General features: G+C 34.4%; 1 protein-coding gene across 1 annotated transcript in view; it reads left to right on the top strand.

The window, feature by feature from the left end:
• Positions 1-15,533, top strand: part of SEMA3D (semaphorin 3D) — a gene marked incomplete at both ends in the record, with an annotated part of 140,803 nt that overhangs the window by 99,758 nt on the left and 25,512 nt on the right. Inside the window, 2 exons of the mRNA XM_080700828.1 lie at positions 2,202-2,346; positions 14,119-14,341. Of these exons, the coding sequence (XP_080556954.1) occupies positions 2,202-2,346; positions 14,119-14,341 (368 nt within the window). The remainder of the gene's footprint in view (positions 1-2,201; positions 2,347-14,118; positions 14,342-15,533) is intronic.

Here is a 15,533-nt window from a genome sequence, read left to right as displayed (position 1 = left end):
AATTGGAAGTATTTGTAATGGTATCGAAGGAATGGCTTTGCCGTCTTCCTTTGAATAAATTTTTTTTTTTTTTTTTGGCGGGTTTAGAGTTGGAACCCAGGGGCATTCAACTTCCGAGCTACACCCCTGCCCTATTTTTTATTCTTTATTTTGAACAGGGTCTCACTGAGTTGCGGAGGACCTCACTAAGTAGCTGAGGCTGTCCATGAACCACGATCCTCCAGTCTCAGCCTCCCAAATGCTGGGATTACAAGCATGTGTCACCACACCCGGCTTGAATAAAATTTTAAAGTATTTTATAATCAAGTTATAGTTTAATGTCTTTTCAATGGTATAATCCTCAGTTCATAATATCTTCTGTATGAACTGAAATTCTCTCTTGGTTCAGAATATATCAGAAAACAAAATCCTATTTAACCAATTATATGATAGAAGACATGGATATGTAAATGAGAATAAAGAAGATATGAGAATAAAGAAGAAACTCTGAGAAGCTTCTACTTTGGAATTCATTTTTCTGTTATTTTATATTTGAATAGGAAAAAAAAGTGCAAGAAGGGCAAGTGCCTGTAGTTACTCAATTATCTGAGCCCTGGTTCTCCTGGCACCTTTCCATCTTCACAACTTTCTTTGAAGTCATTGTGTTTCACACACAAGACAGATATGTGCCAGAGAAATGCAGCCCCAAGATAGTTATTTTTCCTATCGAGTTTCTGCCCACCCAGAGCATGAAGTTACAAGTCAGCTCTTGGTTCATGGTGTACTCTGTTATTTTATTTTTAATGCTGCTCTGAAGACTGAGGTAATGTCAGAATGCACGTCATGCCTTTGTCAAGTGAGAAGACATATATAACCTGCAATAATGCCAGCACCATTAGGCGTGATACATGATTCTTTTAAGACGTCATAGGCAGATATCAGATTTTTATGGGAATGTCACTCTTTCTTCTTAGCTGCTAGTTTTCTCTGTTATCTCTGATGTTTCTCATTAATATCATTCCAAGAATATTAATTTCTCTATTATTCATGCTGGAGAATCTTTAGCTTGTTTGTGCTGACAAGTCTCTTAGATCACAAAGAGTGATCTCATTTTGTTTATATTTGGAATTGGGGGTTAAACACAGGGGCATTTTACCTCTGAGCTAAATCCTCAAATGTTTTTACTTTTTCTTTTTAATAGGGTCTCACTAAGATGCTGAGTCTGGCTTTGATCTTGTCTGGGCCTCCCAAATACTGGGATTAGAGGCATGTGTCACTGTGCCTGGCTAGGTGATTTTATTTTTCAGAATAGAAATAACTGAAAATTTTACACTCAAAGAAAATGTCTTTTTAATTTCCAGAAATAAAGCATAGAAGAATATCAGATGACTGTTAACAATTTTCATCACTAGTCTGCAAAACATTGTTGAATTCCTATGGAGTTTTTCCCTCTCTGGATGCTGTTCCTTTTAATGTGTGTAATTATGATTATTTGAAGTATCAGAAAAAATAATCATAATTCAAAAGGTTAAATCAGGAAGTAAAAGAAAAAATGTCATTTCAATGTTTTACAAAATCAGTTTAATAAAATCACATGAATAAGTTTTTTTAAACAGCTAAGTTTTATGATGTTTACTTGCTTTAAAAGACAGATAAATGAGATGATCATTATTAAGAATCTGAGGGAGGGGATACGGTGGAGAAGGCAACAAGATTTGTTTGCATGCATTTTTTTCTGACACTCTGTACTCCAATATGATGTAAAACTACAATGCACTCAATAAAAATAAATAAGCAAATTATTATTGTTTATAAAGTAGGTAATGTGACTTTTTATGCTGTAAGCTCTTTATATGGCATTATGTCATAATTGATTCAAATAAAATGAAAGAATATGTGGATAAACAAAATACCCTTTCCTACATATTTCTATTTATCCATCAAGTGTCAGTTTAAACCTCACCTCCTCCCTGAAAACTTACCTGGTACTGGCTACCTGTTCCCGTGATTGCTTAACTTATTATCTGTTACATATTCATTATCATCACTATTCAGGATTGCTTGGCTCTAACTTCCCTGAGGAGATAGGCACATGTTTTCTGCGGCACCTATCAAACAGGATGTGCCAAGTCAACTTTTCCCCCCAGCTCCAGGTTGTAGTATGTTCTCAGTATGATCCCCTGAGCCATTGTGAGTGACTGGATCATGTTGCTTTCTTTCAGCTCCATCTTCAAAGGCTCTGCTGTTTGTGTGTATAGCATGGCTGACATCAGAGCAGTTTTTAATGGTCCATATGCTCATAAGGAAAGTGCAGACCATCGCTGGGTACAGTATGATGGAAGAATCCCTTATCCTCGACCTGGCACAGTATGTATCCAACTTAATAAACGAATCATTTTTCAGTTCCTCATCCTATTAAAACCTTAACTATTCCCCACATCAGCATGTGCTAGTGATCTTAAGCAACTAGTATTTACAGTATTAGAATCTCCATTCTTTATCTGCATTTTACATTTTCTTTTGAATAAGAATTTTAATTACTATGGGAAGCAATGGGTGATATTGTAATGTGTGGACTATAAGCTAGAGTTTCTCTCTAATATGTCTATAGACTTATCAAAGTGATTTACTTTTCTAAAATAATAAATATTCTAAATTAGATGGAAATGCCAAATAAGTGTTTGTTCCACTTTTGTTCCATACATACAGCTCTATATGCAGCTATAGTCTTCTAGTCTCCACTTCTACTTAGAAAAGACCAAGTTCATTATAATGGTTCATTGATCTCTTTTCTTGTCATGCATTTACCTTTCTTTTTCGTTGCAACTTTAAATAATATGCATTTCATAAATAAGAATAAATTTTAAAGAACCCTTAGTCCAAAAGTCTTTTCAAATAGTATAAACCATGTTTAAAGCACAAGCAAAACAAGTAGGAAATATAGTCTAAACTTTATGTATTTCTTTAAAAGAAAAACAACCAAAGGTTTTTGTTTTGTTTTGTTTTGTTTTGTTTTGTTTTGTTTTTGGTGGTACTGGGGATGGAACCCTTCTGCCTCCAGGCTGCACTCCCAGACCTATTTTATATTTTTTATTTGGAAACAGGGTCTCTTAAGCCAGCAAGGCTGGCTTTGAACCTGCACGATCCTCCTGTCTTTGCCTCCCAAGTGCGGGGATTACAAGAGTGCGCCACCACACCCGGCTACAACCAAAGTTTAAAGTGCTATGTCTGCATTATAAATGAAAGAATTTTTCATTTTGTTGATATGATTTAAATAGTTTAAGTTATTTAAATAATTCAGGGTTGGTTAATTTACTTATTATTAAGGAGGAAAACATCTTTTTTAAAACAAGCTTTGTTTTGAATATTTATTCAAAGAGATTTAAGATAATCACCAAAGGAACTCTCTCTCTCTCTCTCTCTCTCTCTCTCTCTCTCTCTCTCTCTCTCTCATTACTAGGAATTGAATCTAGGGGCTCTATAATTTGCAGAGGGCCTCACTAAGTTGCAGAGGGCCTCATTAAGTAGCTGAGGCTGGCTATGAACCTGTAATCCTCCTGTCTCAGCCTTCCAAGTACTAGGATTTGTAATACATGCATGCACCACATCTGGCTTATTTCTCATTCTTAAATAGGAAATAGCTGGTAGCTAGGCTTTCTGCATTCTTATTCCATATTCGTTTTAGTAAATTAATTAAATATTGGAAACATTACACAACATTTTCTATTTTACCTTTTATAAATCATCACTATAAATTAGCTTCAGGGATTTTATTTGGCCTGATTATAAAATAGTCACTCTTGTGTGAATATTTTTTCAAAAAACATTATGATTTTCAGAAATAATTTTATTCCCTTTTTTATTATGAAAACTTATTCACTATCCTTTTAAATATTTAAATATACAACCCATTATTATTGGCTACAGGTACTATATTGTGTAGCCAATCTTAGTATCTGTTTATTTTAGTTAAGGAAAACTTTATGCCCACCGATTAGTAATTCTCATTTTTTCTTTTTCCTAACCCCTATTAATCACTGTCACATTCTTTGACTCTATGAATTTGGTTATATACCGTATATATGTATATATGTGCCTTATAGAATTAAGTAGTATTTGTCTTTTTGTGAAAAGTTTACTGCACCTAGCATGATGTCCTCAAGATTTATTTATGTTGTTGAATAATACAGAACTTCCTTCTTTTATGTTGTTGAATAATATAGAACTTCCTTCTTTTTTTTTTTTTTTTTTGTGGGTCTGGAGGTGGAACCCAGGGACATTTGACCTCCGAGCTACACCCCCTGCCCTATTTTTTTTTTTTTATTCTTTATTTTGAAACTGGATCTCACTAAGTTGCAGAGGGCCTCACTAAGTAGCTGAGGCTGTCCGCGAACCGCGATCCTCCGGTCTCAGCCTCCCAAATGCTGGGATTACAAGCGTGTGCCACCACGCCCAGCCTTCCTTCTTTTTTAAGGCTAATAGTATTACAGTGTGTATATGTGTTTACATGTTCATGAGTCTACACTACATTTTCTTCATTCATCTGTTGATGTACACTTAAATATTTGCATATCTTAGCTACTAGGAATAGTAAGTACTGCACTGGACCTGGAAGTGACGTCTTAAGATCCTGATTTCATTTCAGGCCATTACAACTTTTCTCCTCAATTATCTAAATGTTACAGGAGAAATAATTTGTGTTTAAACCTCACGTGTTTATTACAGAAAATGATTTGCATACATAGACATAGCAGTTGAGTTCTATAACACTCAGAAATTGAAAATAATGATCAAAATGGCTGTGTACTGATGTTTTAGAATTGTAACACTTCCCAATTAGAATGTAGGCTAGAGCTGTTACAGAGGTGATCTTTGCCCCAGGTCCTGGCTAAAAGAACTATACAGGTTTTACACACGCCGGGCGTGGTGGCGCACGCTTGTAATCCCCACGCTTGGGAGGCTGAGACAGGAGGATCGCGCAGGTTCAAAGCCAGCCTCAGCTACTGAGTGAGGCTCTCCGCAACTTAGTGAGATCCTGTTTCCAAACAAAATATAAATGTGTCTGGGAGTATAGCCCGGAGGTAGAAAGCCTCTGGGTTCCACCCCCAGTACTACAAAAAAATTAAAATAAAAAATTAAATAAATGTTTTACACAGCTTAAAGAGGACTCATATTTTATATGATTTTCCAAATTCTTGGCCACTTCTCTGAAATGATAGTGACTCTTCAAAAAGCAGGCAACATAATGTCAGCGAGCCATATTTTTTATCAATGAGAAAGATAAACCAAATTACAAATATACTGGTCTCTGTAGCTGAATAAGAAAATTACTATAACTTAATTTGAAAATATTTAAAATAATGCAAAGATGGGTACCCTTTTTACTTTCTTACTACCTTAAAAAGTTTGAATATTTTACTTTGCTTTTCTTATAATTTTATTATTATGTGTTTCTTTGTTATATATTTTACTTGGAATACTGATGTGGAGGTTAGGAAGACCATATATCTGATGTGAAAGTCTTTAACACAAATATACTTTTCATAAGTGAACTTTACCATTTTACATAATTGTACTTCATAAAATCACTACAGATAGGTTTTACAGTATATCAAGTGACTATGCTTGTAAAATCTGAGAATGCAAGAATGGATGATAGAGACCACTTAATTTACCATAATTTTATACCAGAGGAAACCAATGCCCAGAATAATTAAATAACTTTCCAAGTATCATACTGCCAAAAACAACAGAATGAAAATGGAAGTTGGTTGGAATTTTCTGATGGGTTTTATTTTCCTTATTTCCTATTCTTAGATATTCGCTAATATTTACCAATTCCTTAATATTTACCTGATAGATATAATGCTAACTGTCCTACCCAAAATTAATTGCATTTATTTTTATATCATCTCCTGCCATTCTCTCTTACCTGTATTTATTTATTTATTTATTTATTTATTTATTTATTTATTTATTGTTGTACTGGTGTTCCTGGAAGCCCTTCTACCTCCAGGCTACACTCCCAGACCTATTTTTTTGTTGTTGTTGTTTTTTATTTGGAAACAGGGTCTCTTAAGCCAGCACTGCTGGCTTCGAACCTGCGCGGTCCTCCTGCCTCTGCCTCCCAAGCGCGGGGATTACAAGCATGCACCACCATGCCCGGCTTTACCTGTAATTTAAAACAACCCAAATTGTGATTCTTCCTATTTCCTAATTATTTCAGTTTTGAAATTTTAGTAATAAAGTTAAACATTCCTCATTATAAAATGTGATATACCCTTAACATGTAAGTAAGATATCTCATATATACCTCACTATATTCTTTAAACAATATCATTGTGTATGTATTATTATTCCAGTTCTACAGGTAAAAAAAGACCAATTAGGGTAAATGCATGCTCATGAACCCATAACTTGTGCAGTGTTAAAACTGGGATTGAGTTTTGATCTACCTAAAACCCAATCAAAAGCACTGTTGTTCGACCTGCAAAGTAATCACATAGATCCTTACATTGTTTCCTGAGGAATTGATTTCTTCTCTGCACAATTCAGTTTTGAAAACTTACTACACTTGCCACTTTTCATTGTGATTCAGGGGCCACATCATACCTTAGAGTATTCATGAATAATTTATTTTCTATATAATAGGATGTTTACTGAAAGCTCCTTACACTTAATGTTTTTAATTTTTAAAATTCTTTGCTTATACATTTTTTGTTAACCATATTGCTAGTAAGACTGAGTTCTGAGTTGTTTTCCCAGTATGGACATCTGATTATGTGATTATAACCTCACTTAAAGACTATAGTCATGGTAGCATGCCATACCTATTTTAATGTTTTGGCTTTGACAGAATGCTGTGCTTTCTTTGACCAAAACGTCAAACCTAACATAGATTCACTATGATATTCTGAAATGTTAAAAGCCTGGAAACCCAAGAGGATGCTTTTATAAATTTCCTTTATTTCAAGTGATTCTTCTGCCCTCTGGTGTCCAAATAGAAAGTCTGAACAAGTCATATTTTGTTCAGGTGGACTTTTTAAATCACGATTGGCCAACTGGATTTAGAAATATGAAGTCCTAATTAAAATTAAATATGGAAGAATTCATCATAAAGTGAATGGTACAAAACAGATATGGACGCCAAATTAAATTTAGGCCAAAACAAATAGACTGCTAGAAAACCAGAATTAGGAAGATTAGTAAAAGCAGTTTCTCTTTTGGTATTTAATATATTAGAGATAATTTACTGCCATTCTAGCAAATAAACTTAGTTTTATTGTTTGAAAGACGTTTTTAAGATTTATGCACAAATGTAAGATACTAGTCGATGTTTATTCAAAAGCCAGTTTCCATTTTTAAGGCATTTTCTTATCAAAATGGTGAGAAGAAAAGGGTCAATACACATTGTTATCACAACTAATTCTTTCTGTACAGATTAACACATTGCAATTCCTATTAATATCTCAAACACTAGTAAAACCTGTTCTTATAAAGATGCAGCCGGGCGTGGTGGCGCACGCTGGTTTCCCCGCTTGGGAGGAGGAGACAGGAGGATCTTGCAGATTCGAAGCCAGCCTCGCTGGCATAAGAGACCCTGTTTCCAAATAAAAATATAAAAATAGGTCTGGGAGTATAGCCCGGAGGTAGAAGGGCTTCCAGGAACCCCAATACCACCAAAAAATTTAAAAAAAAATAAATAAAGATGCAGCTTGGAGGTAAATAAATGCCCTGAGTTTCATCCTCAGTGCTGCAAAAATAAAGCATAAAAAATAAAGAATAAAAATAGGGCTGGGGGTATAGCTCTGAGGTAGAATGCCCCTGGGTTCCATCCCCAGTACTGAAAAAATAAAAAATAAAAGTGGCGAAAACTGTGTAATTTCTTGGTTCAAAATTTAAAATAAGCTGGGTATGGTGGTGCATGCTTGTAACCCTGTACTTGAAAGCCTAAGACGGAAGGATAGCAGGTTTGCAGCCAGCCTCAGCTCACTTACGGCCTGCTTTAAAATAATGAATAAAAAAAATAGGACTGGGGTTTTAGCTCAGAGGTAGGATGTTTTTCAGTTCAATCTCTAGTGCTAAAAAAAATAAATAAATAAAATAAAATTTAAAACACCCATATCTCAAGAAACATCATTGCATGGTTAAAAAAAAAAAAAAAAAAAAAAACGAAATTACTAACTAAATCCTAGACACTGTGTCTAAAGACTCAACTTCTCATACCACCTCTGACTCTTCCACATCTGATCCCACACACATAAAATAAATGCTCATCTACAGGTCTATTTTATTCTTTATTTTGAAAGAAGATCTCACTAAGTTGCAGAGGGCCTAAGTAGCCGAGGCTGTTATGAACCTGCAATTCTCCTGTCTCAGCCTTCCAAGAAAAAGGTAAAGATGAAGCCATTTCCTCACTTGGCAGTAGGGTTCTTAATTGTCCTTATTTTCTTCTATGAGATAAAACCTCCCCAACTCAGGGTATGAGTACAGATGTGTCTCACAGTTCTTATTTATTTCCTTCCAAATTATTAGGCATCCAAGCATTGTAAAAGACACTGAGAAACAAGGAGCTTCTTTTGATTCTAGTCCACTAAAATTTTCATTTTACCAAAGGCACTGCCATGGATCAGCCTCGGATCCTGGATTAAAAGGCCTTTTTCACTTTTGCATACTGGGCATCACTGAGTCTAGCCTGAGATTAGTTCATGATTTTACTGCACAGAAGCCAATTCTGAAGGGATTAGATCCTAAGATCATAAAACTGAATGCTGAACACTATTATCGTAATAGAATGAATGTACGTGATGGTGCTGCAACTATAACTAGAATGATCATGGAGAAATATCACCTTGTTTCACTCTCACAACAGCCAGGATTTGAGGTGAACATGGAATATGCAATGACTTGAGATGAACATGAAACTCATGTTCAGAATCTTGGAACTCATGGAACTCAAGTTCAAAATCTTTTTTTTTTAATTAAGAGAAATTACATTTTATTTTGTCCTTGGGTGAAATTAAAAGTCTCTTAAAAAACAAGAGTATAAGAATTTATAAACATATATGAACATAATAAAACTTTATAATAATTAATGTAATAAAGGACAGTGCAGATATAAAGCTTAAAAAGAGAATAAGTAAAATTATTTTATTCAATATTAAGTCTTAAAATTCAAGGGAAAACCTATTATGGCCTATTATGACATTTCTGCTTAAAGCCACTCTGCTGCTTTAATTTTGCAATAAATATATAATGTAGAATGATGATAAACCTATAAAAACATTAGAAATGTCATAGTAGGCTAGATGAATAATCAGCCTAGTAGATTTCTTATTTGATCATAAAAATAAGTGACATTTTATGGGACAAGATAGGTACCTTGTTTTCTCTTAGAGTGTTAAACTCCACCCAAACAATTTGACTTGATCATTAGAATAATCCCACCAACAGAGTCTTAGAGTAGTGAGCTGCTAGTTAGAATTTTGTCTCTGCTAAATTAATGAGGATCTAAAATGGTCAGAAGTTTTATTGCAAACTATGCCATAACCATTAAGTACAAATTATCTTTGTTTACTATAAAAAAAGATGTCTGACTTCCAAATATGGGTTAACTTGCAAAAAATTGTAATTCAAAAATGGAATATGAAACTTCCTCTTGATCTATAGAGTGATCAACTGTGAGAGTTTCACCAAAGGAGACTAAGGAATGTAGAGCAGGAAGAGAGCTGCTCAAACTCTCCTCTCCTCTTTGCACCGGAAGAGTATGGTTGACATTGTGTTACTGTTATGGGTTAAGGAGAACTTTCCTGATTAACTTAAAAATCTATAAAACTAAAAAATAACGTTGGGAAGCTTGCGTGGCACCTGTCACTGGTTCACGGATTTCTTTCTATCATATTAAATTCAGTTTTACCTTCTCCTCATATGTGTTCAATACCCAGCTTCCTACTTTATTGGATAACACACCATTACTTCGTCACCACCTCTCTAACTTACTGAGGATTGCTCTAATTTCTTTCTTTCTAGGGTTTTAGTTCTAGATGAAAGAAGCAGAGACAGGAGTAGAAACTGGGCATCCAGACTCCAAGTCCCTAAAACTGATCACATGGAAGGTGTTTGGCACAACATACACCTGCCATACGCTTGTAACTAGGGCCCTGGGTGTGTTTCTCTAAAAATGGTGAGAGATAGCTGACTTCTGACATAATTTATCTTTCTCAAATATCTTTCAGGTTTTTATTTCTATAGAACCAATGTTTGATTTTAAAGTGAGGTTCTTCAAAGAGTTCAATAATGTTTTGCTTTTTCTAGTATATACATTTCTGTTTTTAAAAAAAGTGAATCTTAAAAAGAGAAAGATATTGATTTGCCTTTGTATTTTACCCTTGACTTCTCCATCTCTGATATTTAATCCAGGGTCTTTTGTTGTCACATATCTGTTACAGGCTGACTGTTTCAGGTGGATAATCAGAGTGACCAGTTGGCACTTGCTAAATTTGCATATTTATATTATAAATACAAATCAGACTGTATTTGCATTTCATCCACAAAATATTCAATTCCTTTCCCCAACTTGCCAAACTGAAAGCCTGGTTCAGTCTCATGGAGCCCTGTCTCTCTTCTTGTTAATCATTCCTCTGATTTGTTTAAAAGAAAACTGCAACCTGTAGAGAATAGCCTAGAGCCACAGGGGGAGAAAACTTCCAACAGCTGTCTGGTCCCTTGCCAAGGGGCAAAGTTCTCTTATTGGATAGAAACCATTTTTCTTTTCTTATCCATTGCTTCCCACTCCACTCCTAAAGGCCCTACACAAACATGCATATCTGCCAAGCATAATACAATCACACCTAGCCTCCGTGGCAGCCAGCCACAGAGATAGGCGCTGAGCCTGGCTTGCAGCTAGGTCTTGACCCTTTCATCTCGGAATTGGTCTATACAGGTTCTTTTTTTCTCTTTTCTCTTCAATTCTTGTGAAAGCATTAATGTTTCCAGCAAGATACTGGGATTTTTAAACTTTTAATAATAGTTCCCCTTTGCTTCTTTCTTCAAGCTTTAAATTGTCCCAGAGATTTTCAAAACAAGAGGTAGAGAGCCGGGCATGGTAGCATATGCTCGTAATCCCAGCACTTGAGAGACTGAGACAGGAGAATCACAGGTTTGCAGCCAGCCTCAGCTATTTATTGAGGTCCTCTGCAACTTAGAGAGACCATCCTTCAAAATAAAGAATAGAAAATAAGATTGCGGTTATAGCTCGGAGGTAGAGCGCACCTGGATTCCGCCCCCAGTACTGAAGAAAAAAAAAAAAACAGTAGGTAGAGACAAAGATTAAGTTGCATTATTTCCTCCACTCCCAGGCAAATGTTAGAAAATGTATAAGCAGAAATAATAGGCCCTGTATGGAATGTTCAGATGAATGATGTTAATCTTAGAAATGAAAAGGACAGATATTCAGAGAAAAAAATCAAATTTTATTATCTGTATTGTGTAGCCGCAGTAGGGAAAGTTCTCTAGGAATGAAGAAAATAAACAACTGAATGTAATTTTTGCTTTAGATGAAGCATTTCCCTACACTTTGTGTTTTCTCCTTATGGAATTCATCTTTCTCACTTTATTCAAACCTGAATATGCTGCTTGACATCTCAAGTTATTTTTAGATCTGTGTGCTGCACAGCTACGTGATATCAAAGCAAAATTCCCACTGGATTGAATGTACTAAAATAGCAGTATTTGGTTCATGCTGTCCTATCTCAAATCTCAAGGAGTAACTCTCTCAAATCACTCTCCTTTTGCAAGCAGAGGGATGCGAACCATCACTTCACGCACAACAACAGAGCAGTAAGAATCTTGTCCAAACACTGGCAGCATGCCACGAGGAAAAGCACCTTAAAAAAAATAGATTTTCAAATCATGTTATAATATTCAACAGAAAACAGGTTTTTCTGATTTTTTTAAGATTTATTACACTTTTATTATACTTTATCAAAAGCAAGCAATAAGAAAAAATGGTGCATTTATTTCTTACTAAATATTCATAATCTTCATTCAACTGTAATTTCTTATATTAAAATTTCTAATTATTTAAGATTTTCATATTAAAATAATTGCTTAAATGTCATATTGTTTCTTCAGAAATGTTGAGTACTACATAACTACAGCTGCAAAGTCAAAAGAGATTTTTTTTTTTCTTAGTTTGGTGGGGCTCTTTCAAAAATGGAATGCAAGCAAAATCTTGCTTTTGCTTTGATTCTAATGATAGACCCACTGATTGAACCCCAGGCATTATAAGCTGTAAGCCCACTATGAATGGCCTTTGACTAAACCTCACACATACAGCCTGTAATTGGACAAGAGCTTTGTATTATTTAAGCTCCATATGCAGTTTGAGTCTGCCTAATCTATTTAGTATAGGGTTCCTTCCATTATCGAGTTGACAGATTCCACTTAGCTGAAGGCTAAGTGCTAGAAAAAAAATGACTGAACACACAGACTTGAAGCTTTAAGACTAACATCCAGTTAAGGATATGCTAAATAAATACAAAATGGCTAATGATCTAGGACATTTTGAATCTCTTTGGTATAGACCTGGGACAAATAAATAAATACCAAGAAAGGACTCACTTCTTAATGCCAGGCCTGAAGGATTTTTGTGAATGATAGATATACATGAATTAATGTGGAAAAGCATTAGCAGGATTTGGGGTATTTTTTGTACAACCTCGATATTTCTTTAGTATTTCTTAAGAGCTCTTATGGTTTTATTGATATGAAATTTAGAGACAGGGTCACAAATTATGACTAACTCCAGGATCTTTAAGTTCTTAAGAATGGCCCTCCTGAGTACTTTGAGAAAAAACAATATGTTTTTAAAACCTTGACATGATTCTAATAAATGTCTAGCTGAGTTCAACCAAAACTATGTCTAAACCCATCAAAAAACTAAAAGAGAAAACAGACATTTTTATACCAACTTTTTTTAATATTACTCATTTTCTTCTGCTTGCCTACAGTAATTAACTGTACTTTTTCATTAAAAATGTATTAATCTACCAAGAATTCAAATGTAGTTAAGGTATTTCCTATACAACTTTCTAAATTAAAATATTTTGAAATATAAATTATATTTAGGATGTGAGTTTGGATATACTTTCTAAAAAAAGGAAATCAAATCGGAAAAGTGATTCTTTTATTTTTGAAAAACACACAGAATTCATTTAATCCGTACTAATTTAAATTTTTTATTTTTTCCACCAGGGGGCAGGTTGTGCTAGCTATTTATCAAAAGCTGAAATTCACACAAGGGGTAATTTTAGAAGAGAAAATACCCTAAGGGTCTCTTCACTGGTCCTTTAGTGGAATAGCTGCTGAATTGCTCATAGTACAATTTTTTTACACAAGTTATAATAAAATTAGATCATTGCAATTTTTAATTATTGAGACTCTTTTGAAAGCAATTTTATGACTTATTGATTGGATTCTTTTTATTTTTAATAAACATGGTTTTAATTGAACTGGAATCCTAAAACTTAGTCAAAGGAAATTGAAGATAACAGATTCTTATATAGTCTCATGTTTATAGATCAGATTCTCAACAGTTATTTCTACTTTGAAATTTCAAGTATCATCATTAGAAACATTACTCTTTATGAGACAATAATCTTCATAAGAAATGAGATCCCAATGAAAACTTTAGGCCGGGCATGGTGGCGCACGCTTGTAATCCCCGCGCTTGGAAGGCTGAGACAGGAGGATCACACAGGTTCAAAGCCAGCCTCAGCTACTTAGTGAGGCTCTTGGCAACTTAGTGAGGCCCTGTTTCCAAATAAAATATAAAATAGGTCTGGGAGTATAGCCCAGAGGTAGAAAGCCTCTGGGTTCCACCCCCAGTACCACCAAAAAAAAAAAAAAAAACTTTGAAAATATAGAAAACCAGATATAATTTGGAGTATTTTAAAAGAAGAAAACCTCAGTTAAATATATTGCAGGCGTACTGCACCTGTTCGTACATATAGGTAATCCCATAGTAATTCTGGTAGCTCTCTAATACTTTCCATGATGTGCCTTAAAAAATGTCATTGGAATCAAATGCACATTTCTCAGGTGCATAAACTTCTTTACTTCCCTTGCATTTCTTTTCAGTGTCCAAGCAAAACCTATGACCCACTGATTAAATCCACCCGAGACTTCCCGGATGATGTCATCAGTTTCATAAAGCGGCATCCCGTGATGTATAAGGCAGTATACCCCGTGGCAGGAGGACCAACTTTCAAGCGAATCAACGTGGATTACAGACTGACGCAGATAGTGGTGGATCACGTCGTGGCAGAAGATGGCCAGTACGATGTAATGTTTCTTGGAACAGGTGAGCTTGAACTAGATTAAGAAAACTAAGAAAAATTTTTACTGGTCAAAATCGAAATATGTAATTATGGGTGAATACCTTGTCAGTGTTTCTTAAAATTATATAGCACATGACTTTAACCGATAACTATGAATATCTCTCAGACTATTCGAGATTACACAATACTTTTGTGTATTATGGCTATAGTGGGTTACTATAGATTCGGTGCACAATACATATTTGTTGAATGATCATGGTCTGAAATTAAACAAGGAGAGCAAAGCAGTGTTTCTTGATGTTCAAACTTCACCTTTGCCTCTCTCACAGTATATGATAAACTTTACCCCAGAGGCTCCATTTACCTCATTTTGAGAATTGCTGGCTTATTTGACTTAAGATTTGTCTTTTCAGAAGCATTAATAATTACTTTATAAAGACTTTCTTGAATATTATTTTCCTGTTCTTGAACTTTGTGGATTAAAATGAATTTAATGGACTCTCAATATTAGAGCCCATCTTTATTTTTTGTCTACCAATTTAATACTTATTAATTAAAATATATATTTTACAGGAAGAGATTTATTTGATGAGTCTCAACAACAAAAAATATTATCTAATAATACCACTTTCTGAATATGAATTCTATTATTACAACAGTGTGGCATATTAGATAATGTTATGCTATACAATGGATTGAATATTTCATATAAAATGAATGAACATTTAACAAGCAGAAATTTTTATTTGAATGGGTTTTAAGTGTGCAAAACAATTTTAGAATTATTTACTTTTAAAAATGTTTGTTTTGGGGCTTATTAAAAATTATATGCAATAAATCCCAAGGGCCTTTGGACACCAGTTGTCAAACTGATTATATTACAGATGTCAATTCCAAGACTCACATAAATAAAGGATACTCCCAAGACAAAAGAAATAGCTACTTGGGGGTCAGAATTTGAAATAATTAGATTGTTATAAATTCTTATGAGTTTGAGATTTATTTGTACTATCCATGGAAAGCTCATTCCTAGGTTTGTTACAGTTCACTGTTGCAAATGTCGTTCAGCCACTAGGTGGTACTACCTAACTTTTACTGAGAAAATTATATCAATGTTAAAGAAAGTCAGTTTTGACACCTGGGAAACTAATATTCAATATATTTCAAGGATCCTGGAGTCATTGAAAACAAAATGAAATTATCCGAGATATTTTG

The sequence above is a fragment of the Muscardinus avellanarius genome (assembly GCF_963383645.1).
Source record: "Muscardinus avellanarius genome assembly, chromosome: 9".
In the NCBI taxonomy this organism is placed as follows: Eukaryota; Metazoa; Chordata; class Mammalia; order Rodentia; family Gliridae; genus Muscardinus; species Muscardinus avellanarius.
This window is presented reverse-complemented; position numbering and strand designations above follow the sequence as displayed.